Consider the following 24,391-nt stretch of genomic DNA (forward strand, 5'->3'; position numbering starts at 1 on the left):
TGCAAATTCCTAGCTGTCTGTTTGGCAAAACTTCTGAACAACAAAACTTAACTCTATCTAAATGCAGTAAAGATAATTTAAGACACAGACAATGAAAATATTTAGAATTTAAACAAAACTGAAGAATAAATTTGCAGCATTTTAGTGAACAAGTGAAATCAAAAGCAAAGCTGAACTATTTATCACAGCGAAATTGGCACTAAAAAAAATTGTGTAGATAACAGTTCACATTTTAAGGGTATTTTTCCAAGAAGCCAACCCAAATTTAGCTGCATCCATTGAAAGAGTAAAGACACCATAATTTTTGTGCTATTCTATAAAGATGAATTCAACCAGGAAAATCCTTCTCATATACTCACAGAACCCCACGGTCCGACTTGCCAGGAAGCACACGCATGAAGCTCACACGGCCTTAGAGACTCAGGTTTGGTGCTTGGATTGCAGAGACCATCACTCAAGTGGTCTTCATTCAGCTGACACCACACCTGCCGCTGTTTTGTTCCTTTTCCACATGTAACATGACACTGAAATACAGGTGATTATTTTCAATATTAGTTAACACAAATACCTAAAAAAAAAAAGATCAATTCACACATTGATATGTACTTGAAAGACCATTCTAAGGACAGTTTCCCTTCACTGCTCCAGAGATATTCAGCAAGTAACATCAGCCACCTCAATCCCACTGCAGCTGTCCATTTGTTCTAGAAAAAGGTACTAAACCTTAGGTTATGTAAATATCTCAGGGTACTGTCAACACTGGGACTTTCTTATGAAAATGGTTAGACATTCAACACTAATGTTACCGTTGCCAGATAGTATATGATTTAAATAATTTAAGAACCATTAATTTGTGATTGCCTTGATAATACATTTATAGAGCAAGAAGAAATTACTTTTGAGTTCTTTAAAGCCTTCGAGCACAAAGCTTTCCTGTAGAAAATTTTAACAGTTCTTAGCCTCATCTTTTTAATGTTACCTCACTCCACTCACTAGTAGCCCAACTGGGGCAGGAAAATTCATTGCAATTCTCTGTCGTCACGCGAGGAAGCTCTTGGCATTCTCTGTTAGCAAGACGGTGGCCAAAGTTATTTATACAGTAAGATTCTCGAGACCTTTCCCCTCCTCCACAACTCCTAGAACACTGACAAAACAAAACGAAAACAGTGTGACCTATGGGAAGAATGAAGATTTTAACAAAAATATATTTTAATAATAACTAAATAATTAAATAACAAATTTTTAATAAGAAAAGAGAGGCAACTTTTCTTAAGTAATACTGGTTATTTGTACCTGGGACCATTCTGAATAATGCCATCTTGTTAAGACACAGTCACCATGGCAGGGTTCTCGTGTGGGAGGTTTAAGTTGGTCACCACAGTAGTGGTCATCTACTGGAACAGTCTGTCCTTTATGAATGGAATACTTCATGCAGTGAACATCTAAGGACCTATATCCTTGACCACAATGGGATGAGCATTCACTTTTGCCAATGATGTGCCACCTAGAAAAAAGGAGGTTATTTTACTCAGGGATGCTAATTAATGCAGTTTAAAAAAATGGATTCAGGGGCGCCTGGGTGGCTCAGTCGGTTAGGTGTCTGATTTCAGCTCAGGTCATGATCTCACAGTCTGTGAGTTTGAGCCCCGCATCGGGCTCTGTGCTGACAGCTCAGAGACTGGAGCCTGTTTTGGATTCCGTGTCTCCCTCTCTCTCTGATCCTCCCCCGTTCATGCTCTGTCTCAAAAGTAAACGTTAGAAAAAAATTTTTTAAAAAATGGATTCAGAGAAACCCTTGCATACATTTTTTAAAATGGTTAGAATTGATGAAAAAGCCACCTGAAGATACTTGATATATCATTAATTTAGATGAAAAATTCTGAGATAAACCCAAACTTCCATTTTTATAGATGAGAAAATGAGGCTTAGGGATATGTGTTCACATGGTAGAAATGCTGAGCTTTTGATAAAAATCATTTTCCCCACAAATAAAATCTAACTCTCTAAATATATAAAAATGGAGGTTGTCTGGTTAAAGCTGGAGATAGGGAGTCAGCACTATAGCTGGTGACTTCATTCTGACTTTTGGTGGTGGTTTGGGAGGTAGGTCCAAGAAACCCCAAGCTTTCCCAAAAAACCTTTGCCAACAACTGGTCTAGATCAAGATTACCCAATTACTTAGTGGCAGGTTTAAGACTGAATATATTTAACTCATCAGGTAGAATCTCACTATGCAATCACTCAAAATGATCAGGGAATATCTGGGAATCTGACTCTATCAGTAAGACAAAGCCTTTAGAAGTTGGAAAACTAGGTTTTTGTAAAGCATATCCCATTTCTCATTCTTGTACTCTGTTTTTAGACAGGTCTGCAGAGAAAACTTTTTTTCTGCAAGTAAGAATCTGCTAGTTTTAGCCAAACTATCCCAATTATATATAGTTTAGCCATCTATCCAGCAATATGGGTGCACCAGTATAATGAAGCATAGAGTTCACGGAGTTCAATTCCCAGTAGCACCTCAAGGATTACCTGGTGCTTCACTCCACGAGTGGATGAGATTTCTTCAAGCAGTTCTTTCCACTAGGTCTTTAAACAACATATACAAAAATTACCATTCTTGCTGAACAAGAGGTTTTGGCCACCCCTGAATCTTAATGGTCACTTGCTAAACGGGGTTGTTCTTAGCTTTACGGTAAGACCAATACGCCCCTCTCCCACAAAAGACAGGAAATTTAGAAGTGGAAACTCCCCTGCCCCATAATGTAGGATCACATTTCTTTGTGTTTAATGGACAAAATATTGGGAAGATTGAGGAACCAGTCTACTTATTCTTTAATCCTCAAACTTTAAAAGTTTATTGGCTCATGAGTTCACCATCATTCTACAAAATTTATTGTTTCAGATCTTCAAACCACAGATTTTAAGATTAGAGTTTACTTATATATTTTATAAATTTGTTTCCATTCCCTAGATAGAAGTTTGAGGTATTCATCAAATACTATGAATAAACTGCCAAGTTTCACTTGCCAAGTTTCACAGTAAGTTATCGAGCCTGTAATTTTGTATTACAAAGGATAGACAAAGGATAGACATTAACATACATGGCCATTCAAGCAGGCACTGCACTAGATGCTTTAGATGCTTTACGTCTTTGTTCACTTACGCATTTTAACTTGGTTACTTTACACATACACCGATTATATTACACATTTTTTTTTTTTTACCTTAGTTCACAGTCTGTATTGCACCTTTCAGTCACAAACAATGGAAGTGGTAAGTGGTCACATCTCTGATCAGAAACCACCATATGATCACTCTTCCGAACGCAGGCAATTTTTCTTCTATGAAGACCTTGGCCATTGTCAAAGGAAAATTAGAAATCAAAGGAAAAATTCTCTTAAGCAGATGTTGTAGGATTATTTATTTCTGCTAATAGCCTAAAGGATTTAGCTAAGAAAGCAAAAAAAAAAATTCCAACAGGATAGACTAGCATTTTAGTCAGGAATGACTTTCTAGAGTAAGCAAGCTGAATCCTGGAAGACTGAAAGTTTGCTTAGTAAAGAGACTTAAGGAGAGCAGTCCACATGTGGAGGAGAAAGAAATGCATTAGAGATGGCTGGAGTGGTTGTTAATGGAGAAATGAGTGGTCAGGGTTGGCAATGATGCTACCTAGTACATTGCTGTCCCCCATTATTTGCTTTCCTTTTCCCTAGAAGAAAATTGTACATCTCCACTTGCTACAATGTTATAACTGCCTTTGGGAGGAATATACTTCCTTGTTCATGGACACTGGCTTATGCCAACCAGCTGCAAAAGTCTGTGACCTTTCCACTTGTAAGCAGAAGCGCTAAAAGCCATAATATGTTTCTGCCCAGCTCACTTTCCCTTTTCTGTCTCTAAAACAGCCTTCCCTAGGTGGGGTGATCTTTCAGCCTGGAATCATGAATGAAAAGACACGGACAATAAAAAGACCACTGGTTGCCAAGTTTGAGGGGGCATGGAGGGATTTTTAGGGCACTTAAAGTATTCTTCATGATACTGTAATAGTGGCTACACACCATTAAAAATTTGTCAGAACCCATAATATGCACAACACAGAGTGAACCCTAACGTAAACTATGGGCTTTAAGTATGCATCAATTGTAACAAATGTGCCACATTAATTCAAGATGTTTATAGATGAACTGCAGGGAGGGAGGAGGTGAAAATTTGTGAATTTTCTATACTTTCTGCTCAATTTTTCTATAAACCCAAAACTGCCCTAAAAAGGTGGTCTTAAGTTAAAAATGACATGGATGTAGATACCAAGCTAAGAAGAGTCATAGCCAATTAGCAGCAAAACACAGCATGAGCAAGAAATAAACTTTTGGTTTTCAGAGCCATTGGATTTGCTGGTTCGTTGTATGCAGTATAACCAGAGAAAAAGCAAACTAAGAAGAGATATAATGGGTCCGAGTAGACAGAACTTTACACTTTCTGCAATGTGGAGACAGGAAGACTTTCAGCAGTCAGTGACACGATCAAGTTTCTGTTTCATCAAAGTTCAACTGTATGCTTCCCGTTAGCTAAACATGAACATGCATGTTTATCTTTATTCCTTCCTAAATACCATCTGAAATAACCATAAGGAATTTTGAAAAGACACTAACCTAAAAGAACAAAAAGATTAAAAAAAGAAACAGTAGGCAAGAAAAGCAAATTTTAAATATGAAAAGGAGATGGATACAACTAACAGAGCCAAGAAAGCTGAAACTTAAGCCTATGGAGGGGACAAATGAATACAGAAACTAACCATTCATGCCAAAGAATAAAAGAAAATCCCAGCAATTGAAAACACTAAGTTCCTCTGAAGAGGTGAATGTGTGAGGGGTAGGCCTGAAAAAAATGGAGAACTGATTGAAAAGTATTTACAAAGAACAGTTAGACCCCCTACCCTTCTAGTTAAGAGTGGCACTGTCCAATAAAAACAGAATGTGAGCCATGTGTGTGATTTCACATTTTCTAGTAGTCACGTTAAATAAAGTAAAAAGACATAGGCGAAATGAAAATTTATGTTTAGCCTCAAGTATCTAAAATATCATTTTATGAATATGAAAACTACAATATATTTTACATCTTTTTCATACTGAGCTCTCAAAATCCATTGGCATTTCACACTTATACCACATTTCAATGGGTGAGCTACATTTGGCTGGTGGCTACCCTATTGGGTAGCAAAGCTCTAGAGAGGTGAACCTAAGGACACAGACATAGCTTAGGGAAGTTGGTGAAGCACTGTGCCCACAAAGGGGGAATTAAGTAAAAGTCTCCATAGTGAATGAGGAGAACCAGGCCTACTGGAATCTTTCTTTCCATTTCCCTCCAGCATCGAGCCAAATTTATGGTTCCACAGTCTCCCTGCTGACCATTTGAAGATGAAAAGATTCCTCTCTTGAGAGGCTCTTTAGCCCCCCCAAAAGCAACTGACAATGACATGTGGGGCTTCTCCCCCAATGACACATGAAAGGGTCATTTTGTGATCCATTACTCTATAATGAGGTCTTACTTGACTTGTCTGACCAACACAGAACTTGTAGCATTTTAGCCTTAAATATCAACAGCAAAGTATCAGCAGACATTTCAGGAAATCCACTAACACAAAAGAGACCAAAATAAAAACAAAGGCTAAAATGAAACAGGTCAGAGAGAAAATTTAAAGACTATGATTAATATGGTCAGAGACACAGATATGACACATTTATGAAACAAAATCAAGAGGTTATGAGCAAAAACATTAACCACGTAAATTCAGATCAGTCGAGGAGGTTGAATGTCCAAAATATACACATTTCAGAAAAGTGGAGGAGAAAATTTAATGTGAGGAAATTATCAAAGAAATTATGCAGTAAAATTTCTCAAGTCAAAGAATCCATTTCCAAATGTGAATGCCATCCTAATGACCTAGGAAAACAGATGAAAAAAAAAAAAAAAAACACCAACATCAAGGCCAATTGTCCCGAAATTTCATACCACTAGAATTAGAGAGGAGCCACAAAACTACCACAGTGGAAAGTGTCACATAGAAACACAGGCAATCAGAAAAGATGACTGTCAAAATTCTAAAGGACAATCATCTAACTTACAATTTATCCCAAACTACTGATCAAATGTGAAAGGAGAATAATGGTACTTTCAGATAAGAAAGGTCTCAAAACAAAAACAAAACAAAAAAAACACCATAACACCACACCACCACCACAACAAAAAACAACTACCTCTGTTCCTCAAGAATATCCTGAGGAATATGTTCCACCAGTGGGGAAGTAAAAGAATGCATGGGATTTAGAAAACCAGGAATCCAACACAAAGTAAAAGAGAATCCCAGAAAAATAATGAAGCAGAAGTTCAAGAGGGTAGCCATGTATCAGGACTAAAAGCAACACAACCAAATTAGAGCAAGAGAAAAGAGGGCCACAATAACAGATGAAAAAGTACAGGATAACTGAAACTGACAGATTAAGTTATGTACTTGAAAATATGAAAATGAAATTTATAGCTCTCACAAAGTCTGGGAACGGAGGACATTCCATACACAGAAAAGACTGAAGGAATTTCATTTTAGACAAACTAAAAAGTTACACATAAAGAGGGAATATCATCATAGTACACTATGTGGCAAATCAACTAATAGCTTTTCCCCTCTAGCACAAAATTATTTAAGAGACCGCTGTGCAGTTCAGAGTCCCAAACCATTTCATCAGGTCTTGTCGAACCTTCCATTTGGAGCTTGCTGTTCTTTACTTGGTATGTCCCTCCCCCCGCCACTTTAGAAGGTTCCTTCACTCACCTGATGTTTGTGCTTGTTCCTAGCTCCCCATATCTACTGCCACAGCCCAGCATGCCTAGTGGGTGCTGCAATGCCGTTCCCCGCTTCCCAAATCTCCATTCCCTTCTGTAAGGAAATCTAGGGTCCCTCTGTCAAAATCAACGTCTCCTCCTGTGTTACTATTTTTCCTCCTTCCAGTGTTTATCCTAGTCAGTCTTGCACCATCTACAGCAGCCTCCCTCCAGAGACGCTGTCCTGACAAAAACATCTGTTCCCATGCAAGCATTCTGAGTACCACTATCCTAGCATCACAGGACCATGTCTGTGATTTTTTTCTGAAGAGGACACCACCATTTCCTCGGTACCTTGAGGTCAGTTTGTTAGTGTGTCCCTCACGTTCCCATCACCTCTATGGCTACTGCCTCTGGCAACCCACCTTATTTCAGCTCATTTCCATATGGTTCTAAGAACCCCCCTCCTCTGAATCACTGCTCCCCTAAATTCTAAAACCTCTTCTCTAGGCCCCGTGAGAACTACTTTCCAGTGCATCAAATTTCCCTGCACCTTCAGGCTGAATCTCCTCACAGCCTGCTCCACCTTTCCTGTGGCTCTCTGTGCATACCTGTCACATTACATTCACTACTGTAAGCCAAGAAAATCTACTCATGCTGGTTTCATCCACCAGAAGGTAAAACTTGAATGCAGGACTGGGGTCTTACTTTGAAACAAAGTAGTCCCTCAAATTTAACTGATTTTTAAAGTATTACACCATTAAGTATACACGATTACAGATTTCCCAAAGACCCCACTCTTCATTTTCTTTCCCTACTGTAAATGCCCCTGGCTTTTCCATTTCAAACTATTCCTCTTTCAGGGATGCATGCCATCAGTACAAAATATATTTCCCTGTGTTCATGGAAGGAAGACAGAGGAACGGAAGAATATCAGACCCCTAACACTGGAAGGAGACAGGTTATTAGGAGAGTGTATGGAGGGGAGTGGAGGAGAGGGAAACCATATACAATACCACCCCTCATCTGTGGTTTTGCTCTCTGTACTTTGAGTCACCTGCAGTCAACTGTGGTCCAGAAGATGATCCACCTTCTAATGTACCTTGGCAAGGGTCAGTATAGCCTAATGCTGTCACAAAGCCTACAGCATTCACCTCACTTCCATCCCATCACAAAAGCATTTTATCACCTTACATCACCACAAGGAGGGGGAGTACAGTACAATAAAGTTTGCAACAACATTCACAGAACTTTTAAGTACAGGTAACCCTTGATCAATATAGGCTTGAACTGTATGGCTCCGTTCACTTATTTTTTTTTTTTTTTTGATGAATACATTACCGTACCATAAATGTATTTTCTCTTATGATTTTAACATTCTTTCCTTCAGTTTACTTTACTGTGAAACTACAGCATATAATACATGCAACATACAAAATACATGTTAATCAACTGCTTGTTATCAGTAAAGCTTCCAGTGAAGAGTAACCTATTAGTTAAAATTAGTAGTCAAGAGTTATATATCAATTTTGAACCGCATGGGTGTTGGTACTCCTAATTTGTGTGTTGTTCAAGGGTCAAATGTATATTGTTGTAATTGTTCAATTACCAGTTAGTGTTAATCTCTTACTGTGCCTAATTTATAGATTAACCTTTATCATAGGTATATATGTATAGGAAAAAAAAACAGCACCTAAGAGGTTAGATACCATCCTCAGTTTCAAGCATCTAGTGGAGGTCTTTTGGAATGTATCCTCCATCAATAAGGGGAGGATGAATGTACAAGTTAGAGAAATTTCTTGTGACAGAGAAAGAATGAAAAAATGCAGTAAGAGAAAATGACTGAAAAGGTAGAGGCAGAAAAGGCTGTTAAGTATAAGAATGAGTGGGGAGAAAAGTCAGAGATAAAAGAAACCTTTGTGTGTCTTTATGATGGTGTGTGTGTGGGTGTGTGGGTGTGTGTGTGTGTGTGTGTGTAGACAGTTGGGGAATTCCAGAGGCAGAAAGCCCCCAAAGTATCCCAAGTTATATGAGCATACACACACTTCTGCCTCCTTTACTTAATTCCAGGGTACCTTGACACATCTTGGTACAGTCTTGCCATGGTCCATGCGGATCCCAAGCGAATAGGTCACTCTTCTCTTCCACAGGGATATTGAAGGAATATCGTACATCAGGGTTGTATAAATTACCCACACACAAAACCTCAAAAATACACAGGAGCATATAATTAATTAATAAAAATACATTCTTGAAAGACATCACTATTATATTTTATAAACGCAAAGCCCTTAACCATCAACTTACTAACGGGATTAAAACTAAGTCTTATTAAGGACCCCTGAGAATTTACCTGCAGAACAATTTCTTCCTCCAGCCGATCAGTACTATTAATTCTTTCAATTGAGCTGTTTGAACCACTGTATTCAAAAATAGCTCCTTGTATGTTGATTTCTTTTTTTGACATACTTACAACAAAATTCCCGTTTAAAAGAAAATTCCCCTGAGTGTCAGATAATGCTGTAAAAGAATAGCACCCATGAAATAGAAAAACAGTACAGTCAACAGCACAGTATTTAAACTTTAAAATTCAAGTTCCTTTTCTGAAATTAATGTAAATTAATTTGTAAAACAAATTTTATTTTACTGTAATATGTTATCTAATCCATACTTAGGGAAAAACTATAGCCTATCAGTTTAGGATATTAAATTCACCCTGAGAAGATCTTTCATGAGGCCTGCAGTTTTAGAGGGGACATAGAGGAAGAGGGAAAACAGAGATCATAGACCCAGAAGACACATCAGCTCAATCAGTTTTGGTCATGGATGGTGAGGCAAGAAAGAACATCTAGACTGCTGCAGTGTTCCATTTATACTTGTCTTGGAAAAAATGTACAAAGCTATAAAATTCTAGGGGTCTATATTCTAAAAGGCCATCCAATGGCCATGCTATTCTCTGTATAAATATCTGGATCTTTTTCATGGAGAGGCACTATGGCTACTGACACACGTACATGACTGCTTTCCAGAATACTCCTATCTCCCCTTCTGTTCATGCCCCGTGTTCTCATTCCCATTGAGGTGTTAATATAAGCATATCAAATATGTGTATGTGTATATTTATCCACTATATATTTGTATATACATAAAGTAGTATAGTATATACTCACAATTAGTTACTTTTAAAATCTAAACTGGCCTGGTGTCCACAGTAGTAGGGTAGTAAGATGAACCAAATTTGGCCTGAGAACAATGGGTTTATATTCACATGGTTCTATGTGATCTCAGACAAACCAGTTGCTTAGTTTCCTAACTGCACCAGGAATATTAATTCCTACTTCACAGTCTTTTGAATCAGGATCAAATATAGAAAATGTTTGTAGAAACGTGTAAGTTGTAAAGCACTGTGTTTTTTTTAATTTTCAAGAGGATGTCTAATATTTCAAGTGTTATGCTAATAAAAACTCCGTACTAATCAAGCACTATTTTGCTTCCTTTACTTATATACTTTTCAGTAGAACAATAAGCTTTCCAGAAAACATCTGTGTGGCCCTCCAGAGAACCTCACCCAAAGCACACAAGTTACCGAGGGCTAGACTTCTTAATGAATACAACACCCCTGGACAAAGCAATCTTGAAGGGATTATTGCCAAATAAATTTGGACTATAGTCCATAGTATGGACTACAATGACGGTCTTCATATTTTCCTGAGTCCAATGAAAAACCAGTAAAGCTCTAGACATATCCTCTATAATGAAAATTCCTCTAATGAGTTTGTACTTTATCCAAAGTGCATAGGCCTATTTACAGAACTTTCAGTCATATTATAATTAAGGGAAATAAAATTTACTGAGAAAAAAAACCATACATTTTACTACTTTTGGTTACCAAAGCTGATTTTATAAATATGCTTCCAAATCCCTTCTAATAATTTCACCTATTTGCTCAAGTTAGACTTTGACAGTCCCATTAGTACCTCTCTTATAAAATATATCGATACCTTATTGGTAAACATTTCTAGTTTTTAAACTTGGGCAGAACCTGTTGTCCATTCCTAGGAAGATACAAATATCTACATTTGGAACCTAAGAGCAGCATATTAAATATCTACAATATGGTTGCATATATATCTATGTACATGCACCTAGGTACTATTTTTGGCAAAGGAAAAGAAATGCAACAAAATGAAAAAAGGAAAATATCAAAATATTTAGGTTTGATTTTCTTTGAAAAATTTTGTTTGCATTTTTTACAAAGGGGAAATCGATTGAACATAAAATTAACCATTTTATATATATTTTACATTTATTTTTTTTCAAAAACAGAGTGAGACAGAGTGCAAGTGGAGGAGGGGCAGAGAGAGAAGGAGACACAGAATCTGAAGCAGGCTCCAGGCTCTGAGCAAGAGCTCAGCACAGAGCCCGATGCGGGGCTTGAACCCATGAACCGTGAGATCATGACCCGAGCCGAAGTCGGACACTTAACCAACTGAGCCACCCAAGCGTCTCTAAAATTAACCATTTTAAATTGAGCAATTCAATGGCATTATATCCAAAATGTTATACAACTACCACCTCTAATTGTAAAATTTTTTCATTAACTCAAAAGGAAAATCTGCATCCATGAAGCACTTGTTCCCTTTGCATTTACTTTATAATGTCAATTTAAGTCCTGAGGTAAGCTCTTCATTATAGATTCAGATTCCTACTTCTAAGCAGTGATAACTTGGGCCAGTATTTCACATTATTGTGAAACAGATACTTTCGTTATCAGCTCTATACCATCCCTTAATTCCAGCGTGGTGAATTGGGGTAAGTCAATATTAAGGTATCTCCCAGACAGAAGGTAAAGGATTTGTAAAGCATTCTTTTCTTTGGGCCTAAGCGAAATTCTTTAAAGCCAAAAGCTAATTTCCAAAAATAAACAACAAAGTTTATACCCTGGAAGTAGTTGAAGGACAACATACTGTGACTATATTTATTAACATTTAAAAGTCTGAAATCAATTCTCAGTCTTGCTTTAACAGAAGTTTTTTTTTCAAGTCTCTAAGTACTTTTGATACGTGGTTAAAACATTCAATGAAACTCTTTAAAGAACATTTAACCCCAAAGAAGTCTATAATTTTAGATAAAAAGATTTTATATTCTAAATCTAACAGAAAACACTGTTGTGTAGAAATATCCTGAATTTGGAATCTTTATATTCTAAATATACATGCAACTTTAACTGAATATAACCTTTGGTTATATAAAACACTCTTATGGGGATAAAGCAAATTTTTCAGAATTTTGTTCAATGTCTGTAACAGTAAGATCTAAGGAGCCTTATAGTGGCTCAGTCAAGTTAGTGTTTGACTCTTGATTTCAGCGCAGGTCACGATCCCCATGTTGTAGGATGGAGCGCCACTTTGGGTTTTGGGCTGAGCATGGCACCTGCTTATGATGGTCTCTTTCCCTTTGCCTCTCTCCCCCATTTGTGTGCGCACTCTAAAAAAAAAAGATCTAGCATATAACTCAAGAGGAAAACATTCAGGGAGTCAGATGACTTGAGCTGAGTATGAACTGAAATGCCTGTTTGCTCAAGGGGCTCTTCTTGCCTTCCAAGAATTCCCATCAACCGCAGACCTCCATGAAATTGCACACAAATCACATATTGGCTGCTGTTTACTAGAAATGTTTACCAAGGTAATTGTCATCTTCTGGTTTTCCAGAATAGCTGTGCTGAAGAATATCAATGTTTGTTGCTCCTGCGGGAATCTTGACAACAACATTATAACCTGCAATATAATTTTATGCGTGTTAATTTTCACAAGCTGATGGCCCAGAGGCTATTACTGAATGACTGAAAAATCTGAATAGTATAGTCAGACTTAATTTCATCTTCAAAAAATGATACAGTGTTTATTCTTTTTGAATCTTTTTTTTTTTTTGTAGAAAACCACAAATTACTAAGGATTGAGAAAACACTGTTGTGTAGAAATATCCTGAATTTGGAATCTTAAAGTACACTTCCTAATTTTTCTTCTAAAATTCTGAATGTAGAATGAGAATGGAAATTAGGATTCTAGTTCCTGAGATATTTAGAACACATTCATTTTTAAATTTGACGAATACTTTTGGATTTTCTATTTTCTAATGGGAAAAAAAATCGGGGTTTCAAATGCTATTCAAAAATCTGGAAGAGATGAAAATAGTTGCTCATTGCTCTATGTTTACACAGAGATTCAGTGAACAGCAAAATAAAGTTAATAACATTTTTTAAGCATTTAGTTTCTACTGTAAGCAGGAATTTCTGTAGCTACCTCCAAAATGTTACATTATTCTTAAAAGTCTACTAATACATTATCATGGCAGAAGTAAAACGTTTATTTTAAGGAAATTAAAATATTTCTACTTTATGAGATCAAATTTAACAATACTGGCACTGCTCAAAAGATGAGGAAATAGTGTATATTAAGAAGTGTTTTCCCTACACCATAAACATTGCTACTACATAGTTTTCCAAATACTCTCGGGTTTAAAGTGAGCCATTAATTTTGCTCTAGTGATTATTATAAGTGGTTCCTTTTCCTTATTAGTTTTTCTTTCTATTTAATACATGGATTAAAACTTGTGATTTTTCTCATATATAACTTTGTTAAATATGGAACAAAATTAGGAAGTCTTAAGAGATTAAATTTGGGGCATCTATCTGAGTGGCTCAGTTCGTTTAGTGTTTGACTCTTGGTTTTGGCTCAGGTCATGATTTCACAGTTCAGGAGTTCGAGCCCAGCATCAGGCTCCCACTGGCAGTGCAAAGCCTGCATGGGATTCTCTCTCCCCTTGCCCCACATGTGCTTGCACATGCTCTCTCTCAAAATGAAAAGAAGATAAAAATCAAAGATTAAGTTTGTAGCCCTGATAGATTACCTTGCATGTTTTTAGAGCACCTTTATCTATTTCCCTTTAGGGGATCAGATTTTAAAAATAAAGTGATAAACGGTCTAAAACTACATACACTACATGCATATTGGTTTTATGTCAACAGCCTACCAGAAACATTTTTAATTAATTTTTTCACTATTAAATATTCCTACTACCACCACTACTCAGGTCTTTGCAGTTATCGTTTTTCAACAAAGCAATTTCTAGGTATTGCAAATGTGAAAGGCAAAGGCTACCACCAGGGGGCAGAAATGTAACAAAGGCTACAACTGTACAAATGAATTTAACATCTTTTTCCATTTGCAAACTGATTAAGTCATAATACAATTTTGGCAAGGCTATATATTTGATACTAATGTGGTACATGTGGTTTTCTACAAAAAAAAAAATTGTTTTTCAGTGGATACAGACCAAACTGATAAATGTGCCATTTTTAACTGCATCAAATGTGTATGGCTCCTATAAAATAATGGATCTTAACCACAAAAATAACATCAAATCTAGTGATTGAGATTCATAAGCATCACCCGAGTGTAAAATGTACTATACTTTTCATACGGATAAAAACAAAGTGTTGGTTTTAAATTATACTGCTTTAATTGAAGCAATTCATACTAAACTGTTTGAACACAATTTAAGGCTGATAAACTGTAAAAAATACATTTTTCATTTTGCAAAGAAAATTCTACAGAACTACATTTGCTACCATAAAAAGGAAAAGATTGTCCTAGCAAAGTCTCAGAATAGAAAATATGATATATTCTCCTACTAATTTTAAAGAGAAGTGAAATTGATTATATTCCATTTTTACATCACATATGAGGGAAAATTAGAAAAATACATAGCTTACCATAATGAGCACTGTTGAAGACACCTGCCATTGTCCGGCATGAAGAATTATCCCCACCACACACTCCACATTTGTCTCTCCTGGCCTTGGAGTTTAACACATGATCACAGCCAGCTTGCTTCAAAATAACCATTACAACCAAGATTATAAAAATGACTCATTATAAGCATGATGCCTTACAAACTTTTCACAAGTACTCTTTCAATTAATAGGTGATTCGATACAATAGGATTTTTCAGAGGATCTATTGACTTTGTTATACATCAATATTTTCACACACCTTTTCACATGGTTGAAAAAAAAGGTTCAAAGGGTCATCCACATACCTCCTGCATCAAAATCACACGGGATGGCATTTAAAAAGGCAGATCCCAGATTTTCTGAATTAAAAATCCTTGGAGGTAAAAACTAGGAATCTGTGTTGTAACAAACATGGACAATAATTCTTATGTCCACCATCCATTTAAGCCACTTTTTAAAGAAATTAATTCAAAGAAACAACAAAAAAAATCTGATTTAAGGAACACATTTAAAATAACTAACAGGATGTTTTTTGTGATTTTTTTTTTAACTCAAAATCTTAGAACTCTGGGAATAGAGTACATTTGAAAATTTACTTCTCCAAAATTAATAACCAGCAAAATAAGTTTATGTAAAGAATGTGTTTATGTAAAGAATGAGTGATTTGATAAAGGTGAGAGTGAATGGTTTGATCCAGGGGTTAAGAACAAGCACAGTTCTCTATGCAGATACTGTCTTTTGCAGACACTGCAACAACTCTTTGTTCTTTAGAATACTCCTAAAATTTAATGATCAAAAAAAATTTCATGAGGTTACTCAAATTTCTACACAGAGTATTTCCCAAATTTTGACCAGATATTTTCTGAAAGTAATCTGCATCTATAAGTTCAGATAATCATTGTTTTTCCATTGTATAGGACTTCCTGCTAATTTAGATAAAACCTATTTCTCAGGCCACAGAGTACCCCTTTTCTAGCCTCCAGGTTATTTTTTCCTTTTCTTTGAACATCTCATCAGACCTTTGAGTGCAAAGCATTTTATCATCCAGGTAACTGGTAGGTAATAGATGTTTGGCTAACAGAAAATTGGTCCTCTCAAGTTCTGCCTTAACCCAAAGAATGAGTTCATATTACATTTGTAGTCTTTAGACCAAATTCATTATCCTAATCCTCAAACCCACTGTTTTTTAAGATCACCATCTGTAATGTATGTGCTTTAATTCAGGGTCTCATCTGCTTCTCACCCAGAATCCTAACCAGCTGACCTATCTCCAATCCTCTCCTAAACCATTGGATTATGAAGATCCTAACATGCAGATCAAATCACATCTCTCACTCAACTCCAAATTCTTTCCAGGGACCTTCAGGACTTCAGACAAGAAGTGTATGTAATAGCCAATCCCTATGTCCAACCCTGGTCCCTTACTTCCTCACCTTTACTACAACCTACTCATTCTCAATTAGCTCAAGCCTCACACCCTCCACAAGGGTTCTCTGAATCACTTACACCCTTTTCTCACACAACATCCCTTCCTCAAGATCCCTACGGCACCCTGTACATGATCCCAAAGTCCTGCATTTGAATTATTTACATGTCTCCTCCCTACTAACCTGGGACTATCTTTGAGTAGTAACTAGAACAGTATCCAGTATTTAGTAGATACTCAGTGAATGCCTGTTGGATGCACGTGGGAAGTGAAGGACAAGGATGAAAAGAGGGAGGGGGGAGTATCATCAACTAACCAATGGGGGAGGGGTCACCAGAGAGGGACTCATTTCAAGTAGCAAAAAGGACTTTACAACCCTGTGTCCTAATATTTTCTATCTTTTGAAGAAGCCGATCTCATGCCTCATCTTGATTTCGCATACCTCAAGCAAAACAAAACCAGCAAACTTTTCAAAAAAAAAATTTTTTTAACATTTATTCATTTTTGAGAGACACAGAGAGAGTACAACCCGAGGAAAGGCAGAAGGAGGAGGAGACACAGAATCCAAAGCAGGCTCCAGGCTCTGAGCTGTCAGCACAGAGCCTGACGCAGGGCTTGAACTTACCAACCACAAGATCATGACCTGAGCTGAAGTCGGACACTTAACCTACTAAGCCACGCAGGCACCCCTTAGCAAGCTTATCTTAATGTTTTGTGAGTCACTCTGGATGACAGAGAATTCCTTAGTCATAGTCTCTTGACCATATTCCTAAAGATAGGGTGATATCACTAAAGGGCACTGCACTGGAATTCATGATAATTCCAGAACTGTACTCTGATGCTATAGAAGTAATATTTGGTTACAGAAAAAGAAAAATATTCTCAAAGTCATTTTACATATAAGTTACCTACCCGACACAGGCCTTGAACACAGATGTCATTAGTTTCAGTTCCACAAGGAGTACCATCGGCAACCCTATCCCTCAACTGGTAGAAGTTTGTGGTTCCAGCAACCCGACAATAGAGTTTACAGCGATCTTTTATGGCAACTGTAAGAAAAAGTCAAATTTTTGGTGTACAATAATACAGCTGTGTGTTCCTAGGTCTCAAGAAATTTTTACATCAAAAAAATATTCTAACTACTTACTCCCACTGTATTTTGGAAGCCACCTCACATTAGGGGAAAGACCATTGATGTTGAAATGTTTACCATCAAAATCAGAGCACTGCTTCTCTCGAAAGTCTTGCTTGCCTTTTGGACATGAATCAGTATTACATGATCGAAATTTCATCCTGCGGCCCACACAGTACTTTCCTCCGTTTCTTGGCCTAGTCAAATTCATTACATTTTAAAGCACATCAGTACAATATTCTTTCTGCCATTTACTTCTCAAACTGTTCCATTCTGTTCCGGGATCTGGAAAACTAATTATGTCCCACTAACACTTCCTGTTTAACAGAAGTATATTACATGGCTTTTAAGCAATTGTATGGCTAATGAACTGTAAAGACATTCATCTTAAGATAGACACTGTGGTCTGGAGGGCAGCAATGATAGCTTATTCATGACTTAACTCACAAGGAACTAACTGATGGGAATTTGGTTTAAAATTTCAGAATAGGGTTTGTTCATTTGGGGGGTAAAAAACAAACATAGTGAACCAAAGATAATCAAGATTATACCATGTTAAAGAAATATCCAGGCATCATTGTTTTGTATATACTACTTATCGCTCACTTCCATGAGTTTCATGCTATCTATATCCATCCATCTCTATTTCAACTTACACTGGAAAATAAAAATTCGTTTTGTCAGCATTTTTTAAATATGAAAACTTCCAGCATAATTTAGCTATTCTGGAATTCCAATGATCGAAGTCATTTCAGAGTATTGTCATCTCTGCATCAAAAATTCTTTATTGCTTACCACTTTATCATAACAACAGACACAGTACTTAAAAATCTTTATGGAATCTCTATGTTCTTTTAAAGATTTTGAGGAGGGGGAACATATGCTTCAGTACTTATTTGAGCTAAAGACACTGATGCATCTATGAGAAGCAGAGAAAGAAAATATGACATGTCAAATTACACAAAAGAGTAACAACTGGTCATGAAGGTACAGATTTTATCCAGAAGAGTCAACACACAGCTTAAAGGAGCCAGGATTTCAATGGAAACACAGTAAGTATTAAAATGCCCTTATATTACTGTCATTTCATTTTTACAACTATTCCTCAAATGTAATCTCAATCAGAAAAAAGCTCTTAAATTCATATTCTAAAAGATTAAGCTGGTTAATATATAAATATTTATATATATTATATATAATACATATAATTATATATGTTAGTTATATATATCATTAATTTTAAATAGTTATTAAATAATTATATGTATATTGTTATTAAAATAAATAATATATATATATTTTTTAAAGGTTTGAGTCTACCAAGATATAAGGTAATAGGGCTCAAAGTATTCCAGAAGTTTTCTAAATCTCAGAAACTTACAGACTGACCTCCTCCAGTATAGAAGTGAATGAAACTGATGTTTACTTTCTGGTGCCTTGAGATAATCTTAATTTACAGTGACATAAAAAAGACATACTCGGGGCGATTACAGAGCCTGCTTGTGCTTTTGATTCCACCTCCACATGTTCTTGAACAAGAGCTGTAAGGTCCCCATGGTCCCCATTCACCATCTACAGGACGTGTTTCCATTTCTTTGTTTACACATAGCCCGTGGTGGCAATGCTTAAACAAACAAAAAAATACACAAAGAAATGATTCATACATACCCAATTGCAATATCACAGTAATTTAAATACCATAAATATCAGTGGAGAAAATGCACACAACTTAAAGATATTGATTCAGAAATGGGATTACATTTGACACTCAAATATTTTCTGAATATCTGCTGAGTAAGATCTGTAGAATGCAAAAAAGAAGGAAATTTCCCTTGCCTTTAAAATGTTGAGTTTCACTGGGGGAGGGAATACTTGTATGGGGAAAACACAGTAAGATGAAAACTTTAAAGAAGTGACTATTAATACAATATAGATATATGCTTCTGGTTTTTTATGCAAAGATACGTATCACTCTCCCACTTTTTTTAGCGGTTTACTTCATCTCATCCAAAGCCTCAATGATCACTTTCTTACTTTCAACAAGAAAATGGAAATGTACACGAGAAGCTGCTCACTATCTACTATTCCTTTTATCCACCTAAGGGCACCTGTGCTCAGTCCTCAACCTTCCCACCGGTTAGGGTACATGAAAAATCCATGATCCTAGCCAAAGTCAATCCCTCTGTGCACTTGATCTCAATTACTCTCATGGCTCCAAACATCACTGCAACAATTCTCCCCTCTCTCCTACAGCATCATTGTTCCAGTCTCTAATATATAAAAACTAACCAAGGGTGCCTGGGTGGCTCAGTCAGTTGAGCGACCCACTTAAACTCAGATCATAATTTCATGGTGCGTGAGTTCGAGCCCCGCCGGGGGATTGTGGCTGTCTGCCCAGAGCAAGTTTCTGTCCCCCTTTCTCTGCCCCTCTCCCACTTGTGCTCTCTCTCAAAAACAAAAACAAAAAAAAGCTAACCAAAAAGTGGTCCATGCACTGATGCCAGTCTGTGAACTAGTCACTGCAAGGAGTAGAGAAATTGAAAATAAGTACTGAATTTAGAAACGTTTATAGGATTTGGGCAGTAATTTCATGTTTATCAATGTTAAAAGTGGGCTTATATTGGGGCACCTGGGTGGCTCAGTCGGTTAAGCAAAGGACTCCTGATTTCAGCTTAGGTCATGATCTCTCTCACGGTTGGTAAGATCAAGACCCACCTGGGGCTCTGTGCTGACAGCATGGAGCCTGCTTGGGATTCCCCATCTCCCTCTCTGCCCCTTCCCTGCTCATGCTAGCATTTTCTCAAAAGTAAACGTCAAAATGGCTTATATTTGTTTTCGTTGTGGTACAATACCCAACACAAAATCACCATCTTAACCATTTTAAGTGTGGAATTCAGTAGCATTAAAATGCATTCATATTGTTGTGCAACCATCACTGCCATTCATCCACAGAGCTCTTCATCTTCCCAAACTGAAACTCTATACTCTTGAAACACTAACTCCCCATTCGCTCTCCCCTCCCCCGCCCAGCCCCTGGCAACCACCATTCTACTTTCTGTTTCCATGAATTCGGCTACTCTATATATCTCATAGAATTAAAATCATGCATCACTTGTCTTTCTGTGACTAGCTTATCTCACTTAGCATAAGGTCCTCAAAGTTCACCCACATTGTAGCATGTGTCATAACTTCCTTTTAAGGCTGAATAATATTCCATTGTATGTGTGTATATAACATTGTTTTTTCATTCATCCATTGATGGCCACTTGGGTTACACTTCCACGTCTTGGCTATACAGAATAAATGCTGATGGCCACAGGCCTGTACAGAGATCTCAAGGCTGTTTGCAGTTCTTTGGCATATATATCCAGAGTGGTATTGCTGGATTAGATGATTCTTTTTTTTTTTTTTTTTTAATTTTTTAATGTCTATTTTTGAGAGAGACAGAGAGCAAGCAAGGGAGGGGCAGAGAGCGAGGGAGACACAGAATCCGAAGCAGGTTCCAGGTTCTGAGCCATCAGCACAGAGCCCAATGAGGGGCTCGAACCCACAAACCGTGAGATCATGACCTGAGCTAAAGTCGGACACTTAACTGACTGAGCCACCCAGGCATCTCTGTATTTTTAATTTGAAGATCTGCCACACTCTTTTCCAGAGAATTGGCTTACATTTTGAAGGTTTTTGTCATTTTGAATGTTTTTTTTTCTAATCATTTCCATCATTTTGTACAAGTATCGATTTAAATTATCAGAAATTTTAAAAAAGACTGGTCCTTTACTAGAGCTAATTGGAGAAGTACTCCATTAGTTCATTCTCATTAATATACAAACATACATAATTACCCTCTTTAACAGAATTTTCCTTAGATCTCACTTTCCCCACCAGCTACTGTTTTGTTTCTCCTTGAAAAAGCCGTCCATGACCATGGTCTCTCACTGCCTCTGCTCTCACAGCCCCACCCTCCATGAAGCAGCTCATGTGGACATCACCCAATGCCCAGTTCTCAGTCTCTGTCTTACTTGATTTAGCAGTATCAGTTTTCCCCCTTCTTGGTTTCTAGGTCTCCACTTAATGCTGAACTTTTTGGGCTCACATCACCTTTATGCTTCCCTATCAACAACGATCACTCCCAGCCCAGATCCTTCTCCTGAACTCCAGGCTTGTGTATATAGCTGTTTACACATCTTCACTTTAACGTCTTACATTTCACAAATCACACCAAAAGTCAACTGCCAACCCCTTAAAATCTGCTGATACGATCTAAGTTGATCAGCCAAAAACAGTCAACCTCTTCTTTACAGTTCACATTTAACGTGTTAGCAAATGTTCTAGTTCCTTCAAAAGCAAACTGACTTTTAAGTATCAACCTAGTGCTCCCAGCTCTGGTGTGAGCCACTGTCATCTCTCATCTTTATCACTGCCATACCTCTCCAAGTAGATCTCCTCTGTTTCCAACTCTTGCTCTCTAGAGTTTAGTCTCAACAGCAATCATAATGATCCTTTTCAACTTACTTTAAAAGTTAGCTCAAATCAGGTGACTCCTCTGCTCAAATCCGTCTTTTTCATTCTGAATAAATGCAAAGTTCTCACAATGGCCGACAGGGACCTACAAAATACTCCTCCAGTTACTTCCTATATACCACCCTTCACCCCAGCCACAATGTCCTTCCTTACTCTTCCTTGAACCACTCCAATACTGCAGATTTAGGAGTTTAGCTGTTCTTTGCCTGGAGCTCAGTTCCCCACAATATTCTCCATAGCTAACTCCCTCATTTTAAGATAGCTCATTAGTCAACTTTCCATAAAATTTGCTTTGACCACTACATTTTAAATTGCAGTCAGCCCTCTCCCACTACGAATGTAAGCTTCATGAAGGCAGCGATCTTTTCTTTTTTGTTTGCTCATGTATCCTGAGCACCTAGAATAGTGCCTGACACATAGTGGGTCCTTGATAAATCTTTGTTGAATGAATGAATCCTATAACCAAGCTTATTAATTAGCAGGAAAAAAGCTTTGTGCCCTCCATTAAGATCATTCAAAATGATAAAGCCATTAAAAGTGAAAAAAAAATCTCTGAATAGAATGTACTATGTTCTTGTAAATTTGGGGAACATCTTCCAGAAACGTTTCAAATAATCCTTTAGCACTATTTCTGAAAAATCCAAGAAAAAGAATGTTGTATTGTTCACCATGTAAAAAAAAAAAAAAAAAAAAAAGTCAAGTCATTGTCAGGTGAGTTCCACTCTATGTTTATGCTAATAGTTTTACTACCACAAGTATTTAAAAGATAGTCTTATATGATAGATAGTCACAAGATAAAGGGACTAAAAGAATATTGAAGCAAAAGATAGGACATTTAGAATTTCCTTGAAAAAAGGCCCATTTATTATTGAATGTGGCTAATGCAAAGAGGCTCACTCTCTTCAATAAATGATAAAAGGGATTTTATATCTACACGATACACATGTTACCCCAAATGCATTTCTGCTTTTAATCTATACAAGTTTTAAAGTAGGTCCCAGTGTCTCAACACATTTACCTTGAATTCCAACAAATCCAGGCCCTTTACAGTACACCTCATATTTGAACGGCTAAGTAGTACATGAAAACATGCTCAAGATGGAGAATAATCAGGATAACACAAATTAAAAACATAATAGTATTCCATTTTGCACCTCAAGTGTCTAAAATTTTGTTACAAGATTAACAAGATCATCAATTGGCAAGACATGCAGCACAACTGGAACTTTCATACATCACTTGCCAGAGTCTCAAGTACCCATTTTGGAAGATGGTTTGGCAGTTCCCTATGAAGTTACATACATGCACCTCCCCTATGACCCAGCAATTTCTAGATATTTGTTTACTTCAGAGAGATGCAAGCACATGCTCACAAGACTGGTATGAGGATGCTCATAGCAGCTTTATTCATAATGACCAAAACCTGGAAGTGACCCAATTGTCTATCAGAAGAACGTATAAAAAAATTATGGTGCATTTATACACCTGATTTACACTGCAGCATAAAGGAATGACGTATCAATACACACAACATGGATGAAACTCCAACATCTTGAATAAAAAAAGCTTGACCCCTTTTCCCTCTGCCCACAGAAAGGGTGTGTGTGTGTGTGTATGCGCGTGCATGTACATACACTATATAGTTCGATTTACATTAAAATCAGGAAGTATGTTCTCTCTCTGGAAAAAGAGAAACTCTACAGAGGCTAGACAACTTTAGAGTGATGGAAATGTTCTCATCTGGATTGGGATATTGGCTAAGTGTCCATCTATATTTGTTAAGACTTACCAAATTGAACATTTGATATCTGTGCATTTTACTCCTATATCTCAATTTTTTATCATGCTAATGCATTGACCGGATTTAGACTACTCAGTTATAAATGGTATATGTGATGCATGTAAATATATCCATCGCTATGTTAGCCACATGCCATCAAGCCTGAAGTTTCATGGCACAGAGTAAACTTTAAAGTTTGCTAAGGCACTTAAGGACCAATCAGATTTGAATCTGGGGACTACCTTGGAGCAAGTCTTCTAATGAGCTAACAGCTGTTTCTAATTCAGACTACAACAAGGTTTTTTTCTCTGTTCATCCTTAGATAATCAGTAACTCTCCCAAATGCCACTCTCGTCTCCCCCAAAAGCCAATTACCAGTACTGGTCACAAAAAGTGAGAAAAATAAAGTCTTTCATATTTTTGGTCTTCAAAATAACAATTTTAAATAAAGATAAAACTTTAAAGTTCAGTTCTAGTTCCAATCGACGAACTGAAGAAGTCCACTAGAATTTTGGTCCCAAGGTAATCTGAGTGCTAAACCATTTCAGAGGACTTCAGCTACTGCAAAAATTGCTCAAGTCCCAATAAAACTCTGTAATGCAGGCAACATTCACAGAAAACACATGCCTTTTGACAGAAGGCAAGGAGAAGGGCAATGGCTGGTGCAAACATTTCCATGAAGCAAAGAGCTGGTAAAGCAAAAGATCAGCTAGTGACCCGGTCCTTCAGTTTCTACTTGTGCCCAATGTGAAGTTAACAAAAGCGGCAGCACTAGCCAACCCCATTGCCAAGAAAGTGTTCATTTTGTGCTGAGGTAGCTCAGAGGAGGCGTCAACAGACTCAAGCTTATTCAGCGCAGGCGGCACTGGCTACCAAGGCCAATGGAACTTGCCTTCATCCTGAAGCACCAAGTTACCACCT

General features: G+C 37.1%; 1 protein-coding gene across 1 annotated transcript in view; it reads right to left on the reverse strand.

The window, feature by feature from the left end:
• ADAMTS20 (ADAM metallopeptidase with thrombospondin type 1 motif 20) overlaps window positions 1–24,391 on the reverse strand; it is a 171,295-nt gene that overhangs the window by 76,620 nt on the left and 70,284 nt on the right. Inside the window, exons 12-22 of the mRNA XM_042990808.1 lie at window positions 18,648–18,793; window positions 17,185–17,366; window positions 16,946–17,086; window positions 14,591–14,704; window positions 12,498–12,593; window positions 9,170–9,336; window positions 8,892–9,021; window positions 3,225–3,351; window positions 1,294–1,504; window positions 980–1,144; window positions 360–524 (exon numbers count right to left, since the gene is read on the reverse strand). Coding sequence (XP_042846742.1) covers window positions 360–524; window positions 980–1,144; window positions 1,294–1,504; window positions 3,225–3,351; window positions 8,892–9,021; window positions 9,170–9,336; window positions 12,498–12,593; window positions 14,591–14,704; window positions 16,946–17,086; window positions 17,185–17,366; window positions 18,648–18,793 — 1,644 coding nt within the window. The remainder of the gene's footprint in view (window positions 1–359; window positions 525–979; window positions 1,145–1,293; window positions 1,505–3,224; window positions 3,352–8,891; window positions 9,022–9,169; window positions 9,337–12,497; window positions 12,594–14,590; window positions 14,705–16,945; window positions 17,087–17,184; window positions 17,367–18,647; window positions 18,794–24,391) is intronic.

This window comes from Panthera tigris, chromosome B4 (genome assembly GCF_018350195.1).
Source record: "Panthera tigris isolate Pti1 chromosome B4, P.tigris_Pti1_mat1.1, whole genome shotgun sequence".
NCBI lineage: Eukaryota > Metazoa > Chordata > Mammalia > Carnivora > Felidae > Panthera > Panthera tigris.